General features: G+C 26.9%; 2 protein-coding genes across 2 annotated transcripts; both read right to left on the bottom strand.

The window, feature by feature from the left end:
* Positions 1-213: 213 nt before the first annotated feature.
* Positions 214-2,882, bottom strand: LOC105258462. The gene is made up of 5 exons (XM_011269724.3): positions 2,769-2,882; positions 2,289-2,391; positions 1,922-2,049; positions 724-823; positions 214-535 (listed from the first exon to the last, which is right to left on the bottom strand). The coding sequence occupies exons 1-5, from the start codon at positions 2,808-2,810 to the stop codon at positions 444-446; spliced, it is 465 nt and encodes a 154-aa protein (XP_011268026.1). The 5' UTR covers positions 2,811-2,882; the 3' UTR covers positions 214-443.
* Positions 2,883-10,910: 8,028 nt separating this feature from the next.
* LOC112639413 lies at positions 10,911-25,991 on the bottom strand. Its single transcript, XM_025413246.1, has 5 exons — positions 25,885-25,991; positions 24,454-24,538; positions 22,108-22,154; positions 19,170-19,287; positions 10,911-11,172 (listed from the first exon to the last, which is right to left on the bottom strand). Exons 1-5 carry the CDS (start codon positions 25,915-25,917, stop codon positions 11,081-11,083), a joined length of 375 nt encoding a protein of 124 aa, XP_025269031.1. The 5' UTR covers positions 25,918-25,991; the 3' UTR covers positions 10,911-11,080.
* Between the last annotated feature and the right edge of the window lie 323 nt (positions 25,992-26,314).

A 26,314-nucleotide genomic window follows, 5' to 3' on the forward strand; every position in this document is an offset into this window, starting at 1 on the left:
CTGCCATTTTGCCAATTTAAATTTTGTCATTTAAATTTTGATAATTTTAGAGAATCAGCATCCCTAAAAACTATAGAACTGCCTTCATATGAAACATATCTCTTTTGGGAAAACTGGAGGTACGAAAGATTTAATTACTGTCTTATAAAATAAGTATTTTAAATTCATCTCATTACATTAATATATTACAGATTATATAAATAAGTTATCAAGTTTTTAACTAAACGGTCAGTTTTATTTAACATGAATTATAAGCAACAACGTTTATTGTGAATTTACAAGATTATTGTGAACCTACATAAAGAGAGAAAAATGGCATCTTATTTTCCTTAAACCCCGATGAAATTTTTCTTTTTATAATGTTATCACTGCACTACAGGAAGAATCGTGATTTTTCCAATCTAAATAATATTACGTATTGCGCGAATCTCTTCTTCTACTTTTTATCTCTTGTTTGGGCTTGCCAACTTGACGTTTTGAAAGCAAAGCACAAGTCCGAATGCTCTTTGTTCCAAATTCAAATCGCCTTCGTTTACTAAAAAAATTAAAAAGAAGAAATTATCAAAAATATTATACACAATATAAGATATAAAATAATAAAAATTGTGAAATCTCATATTATAAAATATATTAATATTGATTCCTTTACTATTTTTAATTTATAATGATTTCTATATATTTTTTTTCTCTTATTTTACTTGTTTACTTTAAAGTTTTACTTACGTGAATTTAGACATTTCTCCAAGTCCTTTTTGTTTAATGGTGTATCATCTTTCTCATTCTCTTTCATTATTTTGTCTACAACTAGCTTCGAATCCTTTATCTGAAATTATTGAAAAGAAATGTGACATGTACAAGGAAAATGAGATCCTACGTATATTGTTCACTAACGTCGTGTAACAGAATAATTATTGCAATTATTTTATGTATTATTTGAATAGATTTAATTTAATTGTGATTTTGTATATTGATTTGATTTTATATATATATATATATATATATATATATATATCGATATATTAATAATTATATATATTGATATGTAAATAGTTATTATTATTATTCATGATTTTTTATGTGCATTTATATATATATATATATATGTATATATATTATCGAGATATAATATCTTATATATTGTATATCATCATATAATAAATTTCATAATATATATACGTGTGTATGTGTGTGTGTGACTAAGTTATCGAAAAATTATTAATCCGAGAAAATGCGCGATTTAAGAAATATATTCAGATATATATAATAATTTATAAAATAATTTTTTATAATTATATTGTCACAAACTGTTATAAATATGTAATTTAGTACTCAACATATTTTAATGGAAATAATTGGAAAGATAATGCAGGGTCTGTAAACTTCTTTGTTAGAATTTGCACCAGCGTTAGTAATCTAGAAGTCTGCCTTCGGATAATATGAACTATTGTATCTTCCGAAAAAATATGAAGGATCAAAATACGATAGATCAAATACACTTGAAGACACGCAATATTTGTTGTCAATTGTAATGTTAAACAGTTAATTAACACTATAATTGAAAACAATATATTGTAACACGTGTCTTTAAGCGTATTTGATCTATCGTATTTTGATCCATCATATTGATTTTTTCGGAAGATAGTTCATATTATCTGAAGGCAGACTTCTAGATAGAGTTATTAACGCTAGTACAAATTCTAACAAAGGAGTTTATGGACCCTGAAATAATGATTAACTAAATTGCGCTTTTATATCACATATGTATATATGTGTGTGTGTGTGTGTGTATATATATATATATATATATATATATATATATATATATATAAGTTAGTCTAATTATCTGATATAATTAAGAGAATTTTATATAATAATTAAGAGAATTTTATATAATAATTGAAATTGCATGTGGAATTGTTACCAAATCTTCCTTTTCCAATATGCATGCTATATAACGACCGTATGTTAGGAAATATTCTTTAGTTTCTTCATCGATATCTTCATCTTCTTTGATTTCTAGCATCTTTTGTCTTATAAGATTCAGCTCGTCTGTCATGGAAAAATATTTTTGATTGCAGAAACTCAAGAATATGTATTTTTTATGTTTGCAAAAACAAAAAATTTTAATGTATAAATTCAATTAAATTTTTTATTTGCATTGTTACATTATTTTTTCCTTTATTTTGTTTTAGTAAAAGAAATTTTGAAAGAATGCTAAAAAATTAATTTTTTATTTACAAATTTATTTATATATGTACTGTATGTGTGCAGAGATAACTAACACTTACCTATAGTCGTCTCAGCTCCATCTAGACAGTCTTTGATCGTCTGTATGCCGGTTTCGAAATCCACAGCTTCCATTTGTATCATTTCATCTTCATCTGCAATTGCCTTTAATAATCGTATACATATTATATATTTCTCTGTTATTTTCTTACTGGCATTCGTCATATAAAAATCATATATAATATTTATAACATAAAGTATATAAGAAAAGTATAGTAGAAATTTATAACAATAAAATTTGAGAAAAATTTTTGTTTATATTATGCACATATTTATATTGTTATACATATGTTTTTATTTATTTTATATATTTTAAGAGAAATTTTACTTAAGATTCATTTTCTAGTATTTTTTTAAAATGCCGCTTGCAATAATAAAATTATGCGAAGTATTCTATTTAGTTTGTTCCATCAACAAAATAAAAAAAGAAAAAGGAAAGAAAATGTAAGTCATACAGATGATAAATGATAAGTTGCACTTACATTAGTAGCGAGAGCTAAGACGAGAAGCGCGATTCTCTTCATTTCTCTATAATTTAATGACAGGAGAATGAACAACTTCGGTCGAGGATTAATTCATCAACTGAATGAAAATGTATCTCTATGCTCATATTTATATATTTTCCTACAATATTCCATGTGATCTTACATCATCAACTTGCGAAAGATAATATCTGTATTTGTACATGTGTATATGTGTATACTATATGCGCGGATTTGCGGAAGCGCGATTGATATAATTGGCTAGCGTATCAAATTTGCACGAATTTCGATTGGCGCTGCGATACCATTATCTCAATTATTTTGTGTGCGTATTAGAAGCTCATCAGAATGTGACATTGATGACATTAAAAAAAATTCATGCCAATTGTATGTGTAAAACTAATATTCAGAATGTTTAACATAATATAAGTTAGTATATAAACTAAAAAATATAAAGAAAATACTTTTATATAATTAATGTTTCTTATTCTATGTATATAAATAATATAAGTAATTTTAAATTTTAATAAAATTTTTAAAATTTTATGTACTTTAATAATTTATATGTAAATATTGTATCTGTAATATTTCAAAATGCAGAATTATAAAAAATTATAAAAAATTAATTGCGAAGTAAAATACAATTAATCAAAAAAGACAATTAGAGTTTAAAGAGTGAATTTTATATATAAACACATTTTCAAGGAGCATTTTGCCTTCGTGAAAAAATTAAAAAAATGATTGCTTGTAAAAAATATTTTACATATTTATTATATAAAATATTATTTAATAAGAGATTAATTAAAAATTTAAAAATTGAAATATTAAAAATTTTTATTACTTATTAAGAATACAATTTGCATTTTTTAAATTTTAATATTTAAATTAATACTTGAAAGAGAGAGGTATACATATATTCATTTATTATTATTTACATATTCATTTAATATGATATATTTATTAAATTAATAAATTTGTTTATATTGTGTATATTAATACATAATATATAAATTTAAAATATAAAATTTTAATAATTGATTTTATATACAAAAATATGCTTTAAATAAAACATCTAGATTAAAATGTACTGTATATACTTTATAGTTCAACAAGCAATCAGTAACAGGAAGAAAAAAAAATAGCGAAATTGGATGAGATGATAAGGGAAAAAAATGACGAAGGCAAATTACGATGATGATAAATGATAAAAATAATAACTCCAATTACAGCAACTACGTAAGATCACTAGAGGATATGCAGTCTCATTAGAGCGTGCAATAGATATACAAAGTCGAGCTTTATTTTGATTTTGCCTATTCTTGGCTATAGGCAAATAGTTTCTGAAAAAATAAAATTTTCAACTTTCCGCTGTTGGTTTCGAAATTAACTGTTAGATAATAAAATATAAGTAGAGTTACTGATGTGAGACACATATGTATATGTGTATATATACAGAGTGTCCCAAAAGTCTGGACACAGTCGAATATCTCACATAGAATGCATTTGAGAACAAAACGCTTTTAGAACAAACGCTAGACAAAAGTTGTAAGGATTAAAAATATATATTTAACTGTAACCATTGTCCATTTGACATTGAGTGACGTCGCCAAGCTTAGGGCAAGGTCAACTTGAATTTTTTAAATGGAAGCCCCTATTTTTTATTGCATATTTTTGTAGCTTACCTCGAGAGCTTTCCAAAACACTATAATAAAGTATTTCTTCATTGAATACTTTTCAAGTTACGAGGCTTGAAGTAATTTTTTAATTTTACATAAACCATAAAATATCTAGTAAAAAATTCATTTTTGGATTATTTTACCTTAATACTTTTATGTACAAAATAATGAGAGGAATCAATTGGTGTAAAGAAAACATACAGTTGTTTCGAAGAAAAAATATGGAATTGTTAATTGTAAATTACATATTTTTTCTTCGAAACAACTGTATGTTTTCTTTACACCAATTGATTCTTCTCATTATTTTGTACATAAAAGTATTAAGATAAAATAATCCAAAAATGAATTTTTTACTAGATATTTTATGGTTTATGTAAAGTTAAAAAATTACTTCAAGCCTCGTAACTTGAAAAGTATTCAATGAAGAAATACTTTATTATAGTGTTTTGGAAAGCTCTCGAGGTAAGCTACAAAAATATGCAATAAAAAATAGGGGGTTCCATTTAAAAAATTCAAGTTGACCTTGCCCTAAGCTTGGCGACGTCACTCAATGTCAAATGAATGTTACAGTTAAATACATCTTTTTAATCCTTACAACTTTTGTCTAAATCATTTTGTTCTAAAATGCATTCTATACGAGATATTCGACTGTATCCAGACTTTTGGTCCACCCTGTATATATATATATATATATATATATATATATATATATATATATATGTACGCAAACATCATACGTATGTACGACGTAAAAAGCGAGTTTTATTTTTTTTAGCGCAAAAAATTGCATTTTGATGTACATTATTTTATCTAACGTGATTTCAACATAATAAATAATTGTATCATATATTGGATAGAATAATTCCAATTATAGTGACAATAATTTATTTTTAATTAGAGTATTTTAATAAAATTAATAAAATTAATATAAAATTTAATAGATTTGATGAAATTAGATTTTTTTATATTTAAATTATTAACTACTACTTTTATACTTATTACTAACTATTTTTATACCACTTATTTTTTACTACTTATTTTAAATAATTGGTTTATTTGTTTTGGATACAAGCAGAAAATTTGACAATTTTTACTTTAAATTTGAAAATTAGAAACTGTGAAATATTTGACGTAGTGCAATGCGAAAGCATTTTGTATTTAATTTAGGATATATTTTTTTATTTTATACAACAATTTTCCTCAAAACCATGACATCTAAAGTATCATTTTCTTCTTGTTTCAACTCTTGGTAGATTCGGCGACAACTTTATGCGATGCTGTCTATACGACCTAACTTCTACCATTACAGATTGCCATTATATCCGGCGACGTGAGTTGCTTACGCGATCTCTCTTCCCTTTTACACATATACACAAATACAGACACACGTTGCGTATTGCGTATAAACTCACACATAGTGTGCAGAGGTCGGCCGTTAACACATTGCGCTTATCGCCGTCGCGACGTTAAATAATTCATAACGCATTAAGGTTGGTTCGTTTATTCATAAGCTTACGCGTTCAGGTGTAGCAGCTGTAGAACAATTCTTTCAGGAATTCTTGAAATTTCAGAAGCTTCATGAAATAAAAAATAAGAACATAGTTAAAATCGGAAAAGAATCGTCTAATTGTAAGAATTTAAAGCTCACATAAAATTCGTGAATTTTATATATGCTATTTTATTTTTGATTCTGTCTTTGATTGCAAATTTTCTACAAAACATTTTTAATATTAAATTTTTAGAGAAAATATCAACTAGAAAGTCTAGTAAAACTAGTAAACTAAAAAACTAGTAAAATCTGTAAAAAAATTTTTCTAAAAGGAGGTGAAAAATTATTTAAAAAAATAAAAAAATTTATGTAATATAGCACAAATAAAAATTTAAAACAAAAAATGGTTAAATCCTGTTAAAAAATGTTATTTAAAAATAAATATAAAAACAATGCATTTAATTAATAAGGAGATGTACAGAAGTGTCTGTGTACAAAAGATTATTTCTTCACGAGTCTAACCATATATAATTAAATTATGTTTTGAAAAATCATTTTCCAGAATTAATTATAAACCTCTCTATAATATGCTATTTATGTTTGTCCATGCGCTTGATTCTTCGCGCAACACATCCTATTTTTCTGTAATAGAAGATAACTAAGATACATTTGAAAGACATTTTATGTAATTATTGGAAATTTTTATTGTGCTAAACATTTATAATCTTAAATACAACATTTAAATATATAATAAATATCATACATCAAGATACAAAAATCAAATATAAATATCTGAAACAATCTGTTGGAGTATAAAACCGATTTTCTTTAAAAGGTTTATTGCGTAGACACGCGTATGGGCATGTATAAAAAAACGTGTCTCTTATTTTTACCTAGAAAAAATAACATATTAAAAGTTCATCAAAATCGGAGGAGAACATCTCCTTACATTTAACATTAAGTATTTATTGATTATAAACTACTGATTTATATAATTAGTTTATATATAGACGCTATATATAGACACGAGCTAGAATTCCTTTAGTTTAGACATATTTTATATAATACATAATAAAATGAGTTTAAGATCGAATTATTGAGTTAAAAACCGTAATTATAAAAATCATATGCTTTTATATCATAAGTATATACATCATATTATATAAATATATGTATATATATGTATATATATATATATACACATATATATCTATGACGAAAAATATAATTATTAAAATTTTAAAATGTTAAATTTCAAGCTCTCAATATTTAAATTAATTTCAAAATACATCAATTACACACACACACACACACACACACACACACACACACACACACCGCGCGCGCGCGCGCGCGGCGCGCGCGCGCCGCGCACGCACACGCACGCACACGCACACGCACACGCACACGCACACGCACACGCACACGCACACGCACACGCACACGCACACGCACACACACACACACACACACACACACACACAAAATATTACAATTTATGACAATTAATTACATTTAATATTAATTCATTCTTTATTTATAAAAAAATTATCATTTTATTACTTATAAAAAACTTATTACTTATTGCTCAGTAAAAAATGTTTTAAAGAAGAGATGAGTATGAAATAATTTATTATTATTATTATTATTAATGTAAATAATAATAATAATTTATACTATATTCATAATAAGTTTTTTAAAATTTTATAATAATCTGCGAAAAACAGATATGTACTTAAACAGATATGTTAAATATGTACTTAATATAGACATTAATAAAACCTTTATTTGAATTTAATTTAATTTAAATTAATACTGATTGTGTGTTAATTAAAATCTTCTTCATTCCAAATATAAATCAAATTAGAAAGTCAGGTTGGTTAGGTGTTTATTAAATATTAATATGATCCATATATATACCTGGACAAGTTAAATCTAATAGCAAGAACGTATTCAAATTTAATTTTAATGCATATTAAAAACATATTTAAATTTAATTACTTTTAAATTTGACATTTGGTTTTTATTTGAGTTTAATTTAGTTAATATAAATAAGCAATGAACCATATTTAAATCATATTTAACTGTTTTTCGTGGCAAAGTATATAAAATTTAATTACTAAAAAGTTTTAATTACTAAAAATATATAAAATGTTTTTATTAAATATATTAATAATAATGTATATGTTTATACAAATTTTTATAACAAAAATTTTCTGTAATATGAATTAATAATAATATTATAATATATTAAAATTAACATATTAACATTAACATTAATATTATCGTCATATTAAAATATATTAAAGCCGATGACTAACAATAAATCTTTTTATACGCAAAATGGAAAGGCATTATAGTTGCAGCAATTTTTATTATGATTTTTTAATATATGTGATAATAATTTGATAATAATAATATGATGATAATAACAATTTGATAAAATATTGTTATTATAGAAAGAAATGACTTTAAAGGAATAAATTTTTCAATTAAATTACCTTTTCTTATGCGCAACAAAAAATTTTCAATATTTATTCCAGTTACAAATAATAAGTGATTAAGTTTTATTATTGTTTTCTGAAATCGATGAAAAGTTGCAGCAAAACTTTGCTTTTCACTTTACGATTGCGGAAAAATTACTGGCTATAAATGTATTAATATAATATAAGATATAGAGAAATTTTTTATAACGTTCTAAAAAAAGTTATAATTATATTTTAAGTGTAAATATATAAATATAATTATATTAATAAATATATTTATATTTTAATATTTCATAATTACATTTTAAATATAATTATATTAATTATTAAGAATGTTTCGTTTAGATTACTTGATGCATCTGGAAAGGAAGTCTATCATGTGATGTAACTTGGTCTCATCAAAAATGATGTTAGTCAAATTTGCAAGAATTTTACTTTTTATAAGTAAACCTTGTTCGTCGATAAAAGATCGATAAAATAGTATTATTTATTTATTATTATTAACAAATATATAAAGAATTTATAAGTTTATAAATATTGTTTAAATAAGATACATATAATTATTATAATTAATTTAAGAACAATTTCTGCGCAATATAATTATAAGTTACGACTAGAAAATATTAAAAATTTGATAAGAATGAAACTATATGAAACATGCGCTGATGCTATCTTTCATATCATGTTATGAAACGTGAAAGATCATATCATTTATAAAAAACTTATTGTTGAGATTGACAACAACGTATCGCTTGTGTACTTCACATATTTGACAATTTTGATTCTTGAATAATCTCATTTATAGAGGAGCAATTATTTACAATACATAAATAATGATTCAAAATATCAACTTTGTGAAAAAATCTATAATTACAAAACAAGTATATGATTGCTGTTATTATTGGCTGTTAGTACATTTTCAGTTAGTACAGTTTTTTGTTGTTAATGCTGGTAACCGTTTTATAAGTAAGAAGAACTTTGCAGAAAATTAAATTATATTATACATTTATTCAGTTATTCATTATACATATTATAATATTAAATTTAATCTTCCTCTTTTTATTAGCAAATATCACTTTAATTTTCTGAATAATATGACATATATATAATTATATTGTATATATATATATATATATATATATATATATATATATATATACAGGGTGACCCATTTTAACTTAGGCAGCCAAATAACTCGAAAAATAAGCACACTACGAAAAAATGTTTCAGACAAAAGTTGTATGGTTTCTAGGGGGACATAAGATGGTGCCATTGGTTTGACCTTGAAGAGTCACATGAAGGTTACGTGAAGGTCATTTTAAATTTCTTAAATGGAACATCCTATATATTTTTATATATTCTTATAGCTTATCTTGAGAGCTTTCCAAAACACTATAAATAAACATTTTTTTCTCAAGTATTTTTAGAGTTATGAGGCTCGAAATCATTTTTTAATTTTACATAAACCATAAAATATCTAATAAAATATTCATTTTTCGATTATCTTACCTTAATGCTTTTATGTACAAAATAATGAGAGGAATCAATTGGTGTAAAGAAAACATACAGTTGCTTTTAAAAAAAGATATGGAATTGTTAATTGCAAATTACATATTTTTTCTTTCAAACAATTATGTGTTTTCTTTACACCAATTGATTCCTCTCATTATTTTGTACATAAAAGCATTAAGGTAAGATAATCGAAAAATGAATATTTTACTAGATATTTTACGGTTGTGTAAAATTAAGAAATGATTTTGAGCCTTATAACTCGAAAAGTACTTGATGAAAAAATGTTTATTTATAGTGTTTTGGAAAGCTCTCAAGATAAGCTACAAGAATATACAAAAATATATAGGGTGTTCCATTTAAGAAATTTAAAATGACCTTCACGTAACCTTCATGTGACTCTTCAAGGTCAAACCAATGGCACCATCTTATGTCCCCCTAAAAACCATACAACTTTTGTCTGAAACATTTTTTCGTAGTGTGCTTATTTTTCGAGTTATTTGGCTGCCTAAGTTAAAATGGGTCACCCTGTATATATATATATATAACTATATAATAATTACACAGCATACTATATATATATGTTTAATATATATATATATATATATATATATATATAGTACATACATATATACATACATACATACATATATATATATATATATATATATATATATATTTATTTATTATTATATGTGTAATAAAATTTATGAAACTTAAATGTTAATGTATTAAATTTATATTAATATTTATCATAGTTTTATAATAATATATTTACAATTTTTTATAACTTTCTATTAGAAAGAAGAATATTTTCATTATTTATATAATATCTTAATTGTCTCATAGTATTAATATAGGATGTAGGCTTTATTTATAACATTAAAAGAGAATTAAATATTAGTAATTAAATATTTTTTTCTATATCTTCTCGGGCCATGATATGCTGCAATTTGAATTTTATTGAAATATAAACTTACAAGAGAGAATTAATTACAATTCATAAGATACATAGATTTTATGTAAACTTGAGAACATATAATTAATTAGAATTAAAAATTAGAATTATTAATACTTAATTAAGCACGACATTGCTGCATCACTACTAGTTTATCTGAATATTATGCAAAAGAAGAAGTGTATTTTCATTTTTTATTGGAGCTCATCGAATAAGTCTGTTATATGCATTGAGCAGCGTATAGTCGTCATAATCTTCTCATCATTGTTTCCTGGACCTTGATATGCTACAGTTTGAAATACAACAAAATGTTGAAAATTATTTAGTTTTACAAGATAAATATTATAATTTTAAGATATAAATATATATAAACATATTCATATACAGGGTGCTTCCGCAACATACAGATCGGTAAGTCGGGTTGCTTATCTGACGATCGGTCTTCTTTTACCGACCTCGCATAATTGAAAAATAATAAAATCAGAGGATCGTAATTTTTTTTCATGAAAAGTGAAAAAATTCCTTGATTGATACATTGAATGCAAATCCGTAGGGAATGAGGAAAGTAAAATCAGCTTTTAACATTGATATAGTGTAATTGTAATTGTAATAACATAAATAACATTATATAAAGAAGATCTTAAAAATAAAATTCGAAAGGCGTGTGCGAAAATCACTCCTCCGATAATTCGGAGAGTAAGGAAAAATTTTATGCGGAGGATTGTTTTATGTTTAGAAGAGAATAACGGTTACATTGAGCATATATTGTGAACATTAAAAAATAGTTTTTTGTTTAAATTCATTATATTTTATCTGTGTTATTATATTTCAATTGTATCATTTTATGTTATTAATGTTATTTAAGTTATTTATGTTATTAAATATAATGTTATTTATGTTATTAAATATTACAATTACACTATATCAATGTTAAAAGCTGATTTCACTTTCCTCATTCCCTACGGATTTGCATTCAAGGTACCAATCAAGAAATTTTTTCACTTTTCACGAAAAAAATTACATGATCGATCCTCTGATTTTATTATTTTTCAATTATGCGAGGTCAGTAAAAGAAGACCGATCGTCAGATAGGCAACCCGACTTACCGATCTGTATGTTGCGGAAGCACCCTGTACATATACAGGGTGATTCAAAATAACCCCAGTGTCCGTGAAATGATACATTCTTGAATCAATTCTAAGATGATTTTTCCTTTTGCAAAATTTCGTCCGAAGCTTAGTTTTTGAATTATTAAAGGAAGTAGTTAACGCATGACGGGTCGGGTACAAGAGGCAGGCAAGGGTGATGCGATTCACCGTCAGACGCGGGTGCTTACGCGGGGCGCCTGCTGCGATCAGCTGGTCGCTACACATACAGACACACATGCGAACACATACATTCTCTCTCTGTCTGTCTGTCTATCTGTCTATCTGTCTGTCTCTCTCTCTCTCTCTCTTTTATTCGCAGTAGTTTTATGTCATAGTAGGTTGCGGTAGGTTAAGGTACTACTAGCGCTATCGACGCGATCATGTGTTCGATTGAGAGAGAGAGAAGAATGCGGTAAACATAATAAACATTTAACATATTAATATTATTACTATCGCAACCTACTATGACAAAAAACTGCTTGCAGTCGCCGAGTAATTATCGTTGCATTGTCGCGTTGTCGCGTCGTGAAATAATATGTCCGCGCGTGTTTCTTTTATCGAGTGATTTTTAATCACCAACAGTTATTATTCGACAGTGATTAATAGTGATTAGTGATAGAGTCCTTAGTGAATTTCTTGTCTCGTCGAGTGAGTAAATAAATGTGATTACGTTAAAGTTTATAAAAGAATGCAGTTCATGAAAGAAGAAAAACTTTCAGTTAATAATTTAGTGTGGATTTTTGTCTTGTGCAATGTGATATCTACGTTAAATTTGAGAACGTATGATCTATCGGAAAATTCATTTCTCCTTCAAGCAATTACAGCAATACATCAAAAGTTATCGAACAAGATAATAATAACTATTTTTTGACGTTATGTGAAAATAGATCTCGGGAAGTCAAAGGAACAGTGTGTCAAAGAAAATTAGTGAAAAGAGAGGGGTTTTTAGTGGGTAGGGTGTACCGAGTTGGTAATTCGACTTGGTACTCGAGTCTCACATAACTCACTGGATCGACCGGTGGGTATGCATAAAATGCATTTTCCCCTCTCCCGTAAAAAAAAAATTACAGATGAGTGAGCGAATAAAAGAGAGAGAGAGAGAAAGAGAGACAGACAGACAGACAGACAGACAGACAGAGAGAGAATGTATGTGTTCGCATGTGTGTCTGTATGTGTAGCGACCAACTGATCGCAGCAGGCGCCCCGCGTAAGCACCCGCGTCTGACGGTGAATCGCGTCACCCTTGCCTGCCTCTTGTATCCAACCCGTCATGCGTTAACTACTTCCTTTAATAATTCAAAAACTAAGCTTCGGACAAAATTTTGCAAAAGGAAAAATCGTCTTAGAATTCGATCAAGATTATGTCTTTGCAAAAACATAAGGTTATTTAGAACCACCCTGTATATACAGAGTGAGGCATCTAAAACAGGCCACCTGAATAACTCCGTTGGTAAGCCGAATACAAAAAAATTGTTCAGACAAAAGTTGTATGGTTTCAAGGGGGACATATGATGGTGTCATTAGTTTAATCTTGAAGAGCCACCCGAAGGTCACGTGAAGGTCAGCTCCAACTTTTTAAATGGGACACCTTATATGCTTTTGCATATTCTTGTAGCTCATCTCAAGAGCTTTCCAAAACACTACAATTATGTTAGTTTTCATTAAATACTTTCCAAGTTATGAGGCTTGAAATCATTTTTTAATTTTATATAAACCGTAAAATATCTTATAAAATATTCATTTTTCGATTATTTTACCTTAATACTTTTATGTACAAAATAATGAGAAGAATCAATTGGTGTAAAGAAAACACATAATTGCTTCGAACAAAAAAATGTAATTGTTAATTGCAAATTACATTTTTTTGTTCGAAGCAATTATGTGTTTTCTTTACACCAATTGATTCTTCTCATTATTTTGTACATAAAAGTATTAAGGTAAAATAATCGAAAAATGAATATTTTATAAGATATTTTACGGTTTATATAAAATTAAAAAATGATTTCAAGCCTCATAACTTGGAAAGTATTTAACGAAAACTAATATAATTGTAGTGTTTTGGAAAGCTCTTGAGATGAGCTACAAGAATATGCAAAAGCATATAAGGTGTCCCATTTAAAAAGTTGGAGCTGACCTTCACGTGACCTTCGGGTGGCTCTTCAAGATTAAACTAATGACACCATCATATGTCCCCTTTGAAACCATACAACTTTTGTCTGAACAATTTTTTTGTATTCGGCTTACCAACGGAGTTATTCAGGTGGCCTGTTTTAGATGCCTCACCCTGTATATATATATATATACAGGGTGAATCATAATGGTTGTAACAACCTTTTACCATTAGAAATCAATTACCGACTGCAACTGTAATCAATCGAATAATTCATAGATGATAGCTGCTTGGATCGACCGTGTCTGCAGTAACGTACAAGCGAGTTAAATACTGTGAATCAAATAATATACATATTCTATGCATACTTTTCTAATATATTTAACTCTTTTATGTACATATTTTTCTTTCTACACGGTTTTTTTCTAATAACGCGATTTCTTATTATTGTGAAACGTATCTGCCACATAAAAAGAGATATCTTTTGCATTCGTGTATTTTTTAATACGATTTTTTTAAAATAATGGTATTTTAATACATAGAATTTGACGGCGATTTTTTCCATTCTTACACAAATCATTTTAACGTGTAAAAAGAGTTGGATTGGTAAACGATACAAAAGTATTCTTTTTTTATAAAAAAAAATGCGTAATTCTACTTTCTACAAGAAATATTCTGCTGTAGATATTAAGAATGTAAAAGTTATAACTTAGAAAATTAATAATAAGCAGAATAATTCTTGTAGAAAGCAGAATTACGCATTTTTTTAATAAAAAAAGAATACTTTTGTATCTTTACCAATCCAACTCTTTTTACGCGTTAAAATGATTTGTGTAAAAATGAAAAAAATCGCCGTCAAATTCTATGTATTAAAAAATCATTATTTAAAAAAAAATCGTATTAAAAAATACACGAATGCAAAAGATATCTCTTTTTATGTGGCAGATACATTTCACAATAATAAGAAATCGCGTTATTAGCCGTATAGAAACCGTATAGAAGGTAAAAAAACCGTATAGAAAGAAAAATATGTACATAAAAAAGTTAAATATATTAGAAAAATATGCATAGAATATGTATATTATTTAATTCACAGTATTTAACTCGCTTGTACGTTACTGCAGACACGGTCGATCCAAGCAGCTGTCATCTATGAATCATTCAATTGATTACAGTTGCAGTCGGTAATTGATCTCTAATGGTAAAAGGTTGTTACAACCATTATGATTCACCCTGTATATATATATATATATATATATACATATACAGGGTGATATATATATATATATATATATATATATATATATATATACAGGGTAATACTAAATAACCTTATGTTTTTGCAAAGACATAATCTTGATCGAATTCTAAGACGATTTTTCTTTTAGCAAAATTTCATGCAAAGCATAGTTTTTGAATTATTAAGAGAAATATTTTACTTATTACGGGTCGAATACAAGAGGCATGCAAGGGCGACGCAACTAACCATCAGACGCGGGCGCTCGCGGGGCGTCTTCGGTGATCAGCTGGTCGCTATACTGTGCACGGACATACGTGCGAATACATACATTATCTCTCTCTCACTCTCTCTTTCTCTCTCTCTCTCTCTCGTTCGCTCACTTATCCGGTTTTTTTGTTTTTTGTTTTTTTTTACGAGAGGGGAAAATGCATTTTATGCATACTCACCCCTCGGTCCGATGAGTTATGTGGGACTCGAGTACCAAGTCTAATTACCAACTCGGTACTCCTTACCCACTAAAAACCTCTCTCTTTTTACGAATTTTCTCTGGAACACTATCTGACTTCTCAAGATCTGTTTTGACACAACGCCAAAGAATAATTATTGTTACCTTGTTCGATGACTTCTGCTAATTATTGCTGTAGTTTCTTGAGAAATAAATATTCCGATAGATCGCACTTTCACTCAAATTTAACGTAGATATCACACGTTACAAAAGACAGAAACATCCACACTAAATAATTAATCGAAAGTTTTTCTTTTTATAAACTGTACTCTTTTGTAAACTTTAACGTAACCATATTTATTCACTTGATAAAACGAGAATTTACTAAACTATTACTATCTCTATCACTATCAATCACTGCCAAATAATCACCGTTAGCAATTAAAAATCCCTCGATGAAAGAAAAACACGCGGACACACACGTTATTACACGACGCGACGACGCAACAACGCGACAACGTGACGACATTTATTCGGCGGTAGCAAACAGCTGTAGTTATGTTAGGATACGGTAGATTAAGGTACTAACAGCGCTGTTAGCCGAACGTAATCATGTGTTTGACCGAAGAACGCGGCCAACATACAATATTAAACATTTAACGCGCGTATAATATTATTATTATCATACGATATACATACATCATATGATATTTAAAATTAATTAGAATAAATGAATGTTTTTAAAATATTGAATATTTTACTATTAATATTAAATATTAATATTAAATATTCTACTATTATTATTAATATTAAATATTTATTTATTTATGTTGGCCGCGTTCTTCGGTCAAACACATGATTACGTTCGGCAGCGCTGTTAGTACCTTAACCTATCATATCCTAACATAACTACAGTTGTTTGCTACCGAATAAATATCGTCACGTTGTCGCATTGTTGCGTCGTCGCGTCGTGTAATAACGTGTGTGTCCGCGTGTATTTCTTTCATCGAGGGATTTTTAATTGCTAACGGCGATTATTTGGCAGATTGATAGTGATAGAGATAGTAATAGTTTAGTAAATTCTCGTTTTATCGAGTGAGTGAATAAATGTGGTTACGTTGAAGTTTACAAAAGAATACAGTTTATAAAAAGAAAAATTTTCGGTTAATTATTTAGTGTAGATGTCTCTGTCTTTTGTAATGTGTGATATCTACGTTAAATTTGAGTGAAAGTGCGATCTATCGGAATATTTATTTCTCAAGAAACTACAGCAATAATTAGCAGAAGTCATCGAACAAGGTAACAATAATTATTCTTTGGCGTTGTGTCAAAACAGATCTTGGGAAGTCAGATAGTGTCCCAGAGGAAATTCGTAAAAAGAGAGGGGTTTTTAGTGGGTAGGGAGTACCGAGTTGGTAATTAGACTTGGTACTCGAGTCCCATATAACTCACCGGACCGAGCGGTGAGTATGCATAAAATGCATTTTCCTCTCTCGTAAAAAAAAACAAAAAACAAAAAAAACGGATAAGTGAGCGAACGAGAGAGAGAGAGAGAGAGTGAGAGAGAGAGAATGTATGTATTCGCACGTATGTCCCCGCGTGAGCGCTCGCGTCTGATGGTTAGTTGCGCCACCCTTGCATGCCTCTTGTATCCGATCCGTAATACGTAAAGTATTTCTCTTAATAATTCAAAAACTATGCTTTGCATGAAGTTTTGCCAAAGGAAAAATTGTTTTGGAATTCGATCAAGATTATGTCTTTGCAAAAACATAAGGTTATTTAGAATCATCCTGTATATATATATACAGCGTGTGTCAAAAGTTCCGGGACGGCTGGATAATTTGAAAAATACGTATCACAGAGGAAAATGACCTAGACAAAAGTTGTAGGATTTTTCCCGGGCAATCCGATGGTGACCTTAGATTTGACCTTGGATAGTCATTTGAAGGTCACATAAAGATTACCTTCAATTTCTTAAATGGAACCCCCTATTTTTCATTGCATATTCTTGTAGCTTATCTCGAGAGCTTTCCAAAACACTATAATTAAGTACCTTTTTATTAAGTACTTTTTGAGTTATAAGGCTTGAAATAATTTCTTAATTTTACATAAACCATAAAATATCTAGTAAACCATTCATTTTTCGATTATCTTACCTTCATACTTTTATGTACAAAATAATGAGAGGAATCAATTGGTGTAAAGAAAACATACAGTTGTTTTTAAGAAAAAATATGGAATTGTTAATTGCAAATTACATATTTTTTCTTAGAAACAACTATGTGTTTTCTTTACACCAATTGATTCCTCTCATTATTTTGTACATAAAAGTATGAAGGTAAGATAATCGTAAAATGAATGGTTTACTAGATATTTTATGGTTTATGTAAAATTAAGAAATTATTTCAAGCCTTATAACTCAAAAAGTACTTAATAAAAAGGTACTTAATTATAGTGTTTTGGAAAGCTCTCGAGATAAGCTACAAGAATATGCAATGAAAAATAGGGGGTTCCATTTAAGAAATTGAAGGTAATCTTTATGTGACCTTCAAATGACTATCCTAGGTCAAATCTAAGGTCACCGTCGGATTGCCCGGGAAAAATCCTACAACTTTTGTCTAGATCATTTTCCTCTGTGATGCGTATTTTTCAAATTATCCAGCCGTCCCGGAACTTTTGACACACGCTGTATATATATATATACATATATATATATATATATATATATATATATATATATATATATATAAGAATAGGACTTCTTTATTTAATTTACTGCGTTCTACCTCACGCACTTGTGAGGAGGTAGAGCGCAGTAAATTAATAAAGAAGTCCTATTCCATGTAACGATTTTTGCAATAATAATAGAAATATTAATTATTGAAATCGGACGAATGAGAGAAGCGCTCGACCATTCGAGCTATAGCACGGCCTACCGTATCAGATATTGTCTGCCGGCGCGCGAAGAAAAAATGTGTAATTTGCAATTAATAATTACATTATTTTTTTTTAAAAACAACTATGTGTTTTCTTTACACCAATTGATTCCTCTCATTATTTTGTACATAAAAGTATTAAGGTAAGTAAGTAAGATAATCGAAAAATGAATATTTTACAAGATATTTTACAGTTGATGTAAAATTAAGAAACAATTTCAAGCCTTATAACTCAAAAAGTACTTAATGAAAACTAACTTAAATATACACACATACTCGTAACAATACTAATTTATATAAATTAGTGATTTAAAATAATATAATATAGTATGATATAAGTAACAAGATATTAATTATATAAGACATTAATATGTATATACTGGATACATATATATTTCATTTACCTTGCTCATAGCATGTAGTAAGAGTTTGTTTTGCTTGATTTAAATTGGACTCATCAGAAATAATATCATTAAATCTTGCAAGAAGTTCTTCTTTTTTTATTTCACCTTGTTCATTGATCTAAGGGATCATTAAAATAATATTATTATTTATTTATAATATTATTTATTTATTATTATTAACAAATTTAAAAAATCTATAAGTTTCTCTATAAAAATCTATAAAATTCATTTAAATTCATTCAAATGGTATATATATGCAAATATTCTATTAAAACATTGAAAAAATATGTTTTATTATATATATATATATATATATATATATATACACATATATATGTATATATATATATATATATATATATACACATATATATGTATATATATATATATATATATATATATATATATATATAAGAAGTAGTTAAAATCGATCAACACTGGCAATATTTATTGAGGTAAAAAATCACAATCACGACGTTTCGACCATAGGTTTTGGTCCTTTTCGAGTGAACTACAAAAAAATTATTTCCAGTAATACAACAACAAGAAAAATTAATGATACTAAATTACATAGATGTTCAAAGAAGATTTGAGCAACAAGTTATATACATACAGTAATTAAATTAACAGTTCTATCGTGAGAAAAAAGAAATCACTTCGTCAAGATTATCATGTCACTGTCTCCATCAACACACAGAGAAAGACTAGACAACCTTTATTATTCTATCATAAATATTGTTTAAATTTTCAGTATCCTTTTGTAAGTTAATCGTGTTGTCAAACTTTTTTATATAAAACATTTCGGCAATTTCTCTCTTTCTCACGTGTTTCTCATTGTGTAAAATAGTCGGTGATGACCAATCGAAGTCATGGTTAAATTCCACTTTATGCTTGCTAATAACGGAAAAATTACTTTCGTGCATTTTTATGTTGCGATGTTCTTTTATACGAGTGCTTACATGTCTTTTTGTTTGGCCGATATATGATACGTTACAATTTCTGCAGTCTAGTTTGTAAACGACTTCCGTTCTGTTGTTAATGGGCAACCTATCTTCAAGAAAATTTGAATATATATATATATATATATATATATATATAATAAAAACATATTTTTTCAATGTTTAAGCGATGAGTGTGTAGGTGCGCAGTGAAGTGGTAGGAGAGGAGGGAGCGGTAGACGGACTCTCCGAAACCTGATAGCGGCGTGCGTTTCTGACCACGCGCATTGGCCAATCTTCTTTAATTAATTTTTCGTTAATTATTACAAATATCGCAAAACAATAAAAGACCTTTCTTCTTAATTTGAGCCAATCTATTTTTACATTTCAAAACTGTGAAAAGTTTTCAGACAGCCTGCATATATATTTATAATTAATGTAGCAACTATTTCTAGACAAATAATTGTAATTTTGTGTAATATAATTATAAATTGCGATTAGAAAAATTTTGTAAAATTAAATAAAACATGCGGTGATATTGTCTTTTATATCGTATACGAAATGTAAAGGATCATATCAGCTTACGTATACGAAATGTAAAGGATCATATCAGCTTACAAAAAATTTACTGGGATTGTCAATAGTTTATATTTCATTTTCACATTTTTTTTTGACAACCTTGATTGTCGAAAAATTTCAATAGTAGAGGAACTGCATATAATTATACATAAGTAATGATGCAAATATGACTTTTTAAAACATCATAATTATATAGTAAACATATGATTGTTACTATTGCCAACCATTTTGTAAGCAAGAATAATTTTTTTTTCAAATAAATAAATTATCTGTTGCAATTAATTTTATTTCTCCATTTTATTATCATTTTAATTTTTCGAGTGTTTCTTGATTATGAAAAGCAACCTGTTATGGGTGTACTTCCGAAAAGCTTATACCTTCGATTTTTTTTAAATTACGTATACTTACGTATTTTGACGTGCTAATTACTAATATGATAGTGAAAATTGGCGCAACTTTCATTTTTATGGTGAAAACCATAAAAAATTGTCAAAAATTGACGGTTTTTAGGTTTATTTTATCGAATACTGGAAAATTCAAAAAATATTTTAAAAAGTTGTACATCTTTTTGAAATATAAATTTTATGTTTTATTCATTTTTACCATATGAGTGATAGTTTTTGACAAAAATGATGGACTCTAAATCTTATACCTGTCTTTTCATCTAAGCATGTATTATATTTTGCAGTACATATACGATTCCACATGGGTTTGCAACTTTTCACGCAAAGCGAGGTCATATATTCGGACTTTTACGCAGTACTGTTAGCTTTTGTAGTTTCCACACTCTCAAGTTTTGTTATATTTTTTTATGTAGGAGGGTATGCTTTGAATTTTTGAGTATTTGATAAAATAAATCTAAAAAACGTTAATTTTTGACGATTTTTTATGGTTTTTACCATAAAAATGAAAGTTGCGCCAATTTTCACTATCATATTCGTAATCAGCACGTTAAAATACGTAAGTACACGTAGTTTAAAAAAAATCGGAGGTATGGGCTGTTCGGAAGTTTATCCATAAATTGAAATCAAATAATGAAACGAATTAAAATCAAATTGGACTAATATAAATTTGAATATGATTTAAATACCAAAAATGTTAGATTTGATATATTATCGAAAATTATCTCGTTGTTATATTAAAAATTATATCAAGTGTTATATTAAGAATTATTAGTATACCTATAATGTTATGTAAAAGAACGTAATATTTATCATTTTAATTGATCATATCTACGTTTACATTTATTGTGCAAAGAAATAAATAAACTTTCTCTTCTTTGATATATAGGATACCTTTTATATCTTTCATATCTTATGATTATTTTGAATACTGTTTGAATTTTATTTGTTTTACGATTTATTTTTTATATATATTTTATTTATATAATGATTTATTTATATGTGTATGTACATACGTACCATATTATCATTTTGGAGTGTACATTTAACTACTTCTGGTGTCCATTCTGAAATATATAAATTACAAATTTAATAATACAACTTTATATGTATGCTTATAATTTGGCAATTAAATTTATAAGTACTAAACTTAATTAAAAATATTCACTTATATATAATTTATTTGTTAAAAACACTATAATAGTAATAATAATAATATAATCACTTGAAGATTATAAAATTTAGACAGCATTACAAATCTCGTGTTTTTATTAGTTAGTAGACATATTTAATATATTAACATATTAAATAAACGGTTAAATAAAAATAAAAAAGATATCCAAAATTAATGAAGTAACATTAAAAGAAATACGACTAGTCAATTATTACAAATTATTGCGAATCATAAAATAAATTTTGATCAGGATTTTAATTGGAAAAATGTAGAAGAATGTTTTAGATCATGAATATTTTTAAAGTAAACAGCTGTTATCAGAAATGTGTTTTATTAAGACACAAAGAAAGACTTTATAGACTTTATAAAATTTATGTTATAGAATTTATGTTATTGTGTACTCTTCCAAATTTAATATATTACACATCATTAGTCTTTGATATCTTAAAGAGCCAAGTATTTATTTGTCTTGGGCGATTGTCTTTAACGATTCATCTTGTTTTTTTTGTTTTGCATGAAAGTGAGCATCTTTTCTTCTTTCTTTTATATATACAGGGTGGGGCATTTATCTTGAGACAAGATAATATCTCGATTGGAGTCGATTATTTTGAAAAAAGTTTCAGACAAAAGTTGTATGGTTTCAAGGGGGACATAAGATGGTGTCATTAGTTTGATCTTGAAGAGCCACCTGAAGGACACGCGAAGGTCAGCTCCAACTTTTTAAATGGGATATCCTATATGCTTTTACATATTCTTGTAGCTCATCTCAAGAGCTTTCCAAAACACTATAATTAAGTTAGTTTTCATTAAGTACTTTCCAAGTTATGAGGCTTGAATTCATTTTTTAATTTTACATAAACCGTAAAATATCTTGTAAAATATTCATTTTTCGATTATTTTACCTTAATACTTTTATGTACAAAATAATGAGAGGAATCAATTGGTGTAAAGAAAAGACATAGTTATTTTTAAGAAAAAATATGTAATTGTTAATTGCAAATTACATATTTTTTTTCGAAACAACTATGAGTTTTCTTTACACCAATTGATTCTTCTCATTATTTTGTACATAAAAGTATTAAGATAAAATAATCGAAAAATGAATATTTTACAAGATATTTTACGGTTTATGTAAAATTAAAAAATGAATTCAAGCCTCATAACTTGGAAAGTACTTAATGAAAACTAACTTAATTATAGTGTTTTGGAAAGCTCTTGAGATGATATACAAGAATATGCAAAAGCATATAGGGTATCCCATTTAAAAAGTTGGAGCTGACCTTCGCGTGTCCTTCAGGTGGCTCTTCAAGATCAAACTAATGACACCATCTTATGTCCCCCTTGAAACCATACAACTTTTGTCTAAAACTTTTTTCAAAATAATCGATTCCAATCGAGATATTATCTTGTCTCAAGATAAATGCCCCACCCTGTATATATATATATATATATATGTATTTAAAAAAATATTTAACTTTTAATTATCCAATTTTCTTTTATTTTAATTAATTTTAAGTTAATGATCTTTAACACTTATTTGGCAATTGTTCAATATTCAGTTGTTATTGAGAGTTGCGATTGCTTAATTTTGTTACAGGCATCGTTAAAAATTTCGGACGATGAGGCGCCGACTGATTTGCTCTCCAGATAAATTTCAGCATATTTTTTGACTTTTTGATACGTAATTAAGTTTATACATATTTATCTAAATATTAATGTCACAAAATATAGTTAGTCTAATTTGCATTGACCCAAAGAAGAGGTCGAAAGGCTCTTTAATTATCAATTTCTAAGATGGATATTTTCATTTAATCGTTTATTTGTGTACTACCAACAACACAAGACTTATAAATTCCTGTGATATCTGAATCAATTTGATTATTTGTTTAATATTTATTTCGTAAAGCAAAATCCTTGGTGCAAAAATATTTAGCATTTTACTATTAAAATTTATATTAATTTAATAATAATACTGCTCTGAAGAGAGGGAATTGTGTTTTTGCTCTCTCTTCAATTTCGAAGAAAATATTGAAAGGCTTGTTTTGTAATATCTATTTTTTGTGATTATATTTATAATAAAAGATATTTGAAAATTGAAATATAAAAATTTTTTTTCAATTTTTTTAAATAAATATGATTTTATATATTATCGATTTAATCAAACATTTTATTGTAATATTATCAATACTTACGCTGCACATTTAATTCATTCATACAATTTCCGTAATTATCATAGAATGTCTTCAATATTTGAGGATCACCGGCATAGGAAAGTGTCTGAAAAGAATAAAAGTATAAAAATATTTTTTTTTCATATATTTTCTCCACATTGTTTTCTTCATATTGTTTAACATTATTCATATGCAATTCATATATTATTATTATTTTATATTATTGAGTTAAAACCACACGATCCATTAATGTGAATTAAATAAGGATTATGTCAGCTGCATTCCTTATTAAAATCAGGATTAGACTATAAGATTATTACATTAAACAACGATGTATAAAAAATTAATGTTCCAAACTCCGATACAGAGCACTGACGCCTAAATTGGATGATGAAAATTTCCAATAGTTTGCATATGAGAAACAAAAACGAAAAGTGTTGATCAACGCGAGTGATGGTTAGAGGACTTCATGCATCGTGAGCAAAAGAAAATATATGTATAAAACGATCTGTACAAAAAAAGTTATAAGATAATTGATGCAATTAATATCTTCATAAGAGAAAAACAAGAAAACGAGCAAATAATTATTAAGCGAAGACTCCCTTTCTTTATCTAATGTTCGAAAATCAAGAAAGAATGGAGAAAATCTACGAGATTAAGTCAATTTGCAGCATGACGGTCAAAATTGAACTGCTGAGAAACAATACAAAATTAATATCTATCTAGCTTTAATCATACATCTATTGTTGAAAAGAGCTTTTGGCTAAGGGGTTCGAATCGTACATTAAAATCAAATATAGCGTTATATACAGGGTGTATCTGAAATGATGCACTTTAAGAGCATATTCCAGAGGTCAAAATAAGACTTTTTTTCTTATAAACATGGATCCGCAAATGAATTTTTGAATTTTAATTAAAGATTATAAATAAAAATTTACATATGATAGTACATACATTATTAAAAATTTGCTTTCTTATCAAATAATAATTTATAATTATAACTTATAGACGTTATAATTTATATTTTATTTATTAATTTTATTTATTTATTAATTTTATTATATAAAGTTTTTCTAATATTTTTCTCAATAAATTTATTCATGTTTCTATAAAATCATAATAATATTAATGAATCGATATGAGAATTAAGAAATGTCAAAATACATGATCTGCCTATTATGAAATAGAGGACTCTTCTAATATTCGTAAAAGTATGTGTGGGAAGATATTAAAATTAACGAATTTTAAATTTTTAAGGGGAACTTTTTTATAGTTACTGTAATTACATTCATAATGATATATCAAAATTCGAGAATAAGAAGAAAAAGAACAAAAAGTTGAATTTACTTTAGATTCTTTTTAATGATTTAAGAAAAAAGCTAAAAATATTGAAGTTATTTTGTTTATTCTACATCGGCTGATACAAAAATTTGGGTATTGCTTTCCGCTCACCAGTAGACACGCCACGAGCATAAATGTCTTCATTTTGTTGGTTTGAAAATGCACTGATTCTAGTTTTTCCTTCCACTTCGATACTTCAACTGATGCATATTGATACTTCCATAGTATTTATATCTACAGTATGCTAGATTATGTAATGTGAAATTGCACTATTGAATTACACATTGCATACGTATGCGTAAGTATTAATGTACTATAGGTGATGTTACATTAAGTAGAACAATTTGACTTAATCGATTTCTTGATATTATGCATTCAAATAATATTTAAGTAAAATAAACAAAAAACTTGGATATTTGATATATGAGAATGTCCGTTATTTACTTTTTATATAAAATTACAACAATTTAAGATGCATTCTAAATAAATAAATTTTACATCTTTAGTAAATATATCGAAAATGATAAATGATGAAGAATGA

Source organism: Camponotus floridanus, unplaced genomic scaffold (genome assembly GCF_003227725.1).
Source record: "Camponotus floridanus strain SB8 unplaced genomic scaffold, Cflo_v7.5 scaffold63, whole genome shotgun sequence".
Classification (NCBI taxonomy): Eukaryota; Metazoa; Arthropoda; class Insecta; order Hymenoptera; family Formicidae; genus Camponotus; species Camponotus floridanus.

What these genes read in the sequence shown, in the direction of transcription:
- LOC105258462 (XM_011269724.3), bottom strand. Translation starts at nt 2,810, where the DNA reads ATGAAGAGAATCGCGCTTCTCGTCTTAGCTCTCGCTACTAAT. An exon ending in TCTTAGCTCTCGCTACTAAT is followed by an intron (nt 2,392 to 2,768) that starts GTAAGTGCAACT and finishes CGATTATTAAAG; the next exon opens with GCAATTGCAGATGAAGATGA. An exon ending in TATTGGAAAAGGAAGATTTG is followed by an intron (nt 824 to 1,921) that starts GTAACAATTCCA and finishes CAATAATTTCAG; the next exon opens with ATAAAGGATTCGAAGCTAGT.
- LOC112639413 (XM_025413246.1), bottom strand. Translation starts at nt 25,917, where the DNA reads ATGAAGACATTTATGCTCGTGGCGTGTCTACTG. An exon ending in TGCTCGTGGCGTGTCTACTG is followed by an intron (nt 24,539 to 25,884) that starts GTGAGCGGAAAG and finishes TATTCTTTTCAG; the next exon opens with ACACTTTCCTATGCCGGTGA. An exon ending in GAATGAATTAAATGTGCAGC is followed by an intron (nt 22,155 to 24,453) that starts GTAAGTATTGAT and finishes TATATATTTCAG; the next exon opens with AATGGACACCAGAAGTAGTT.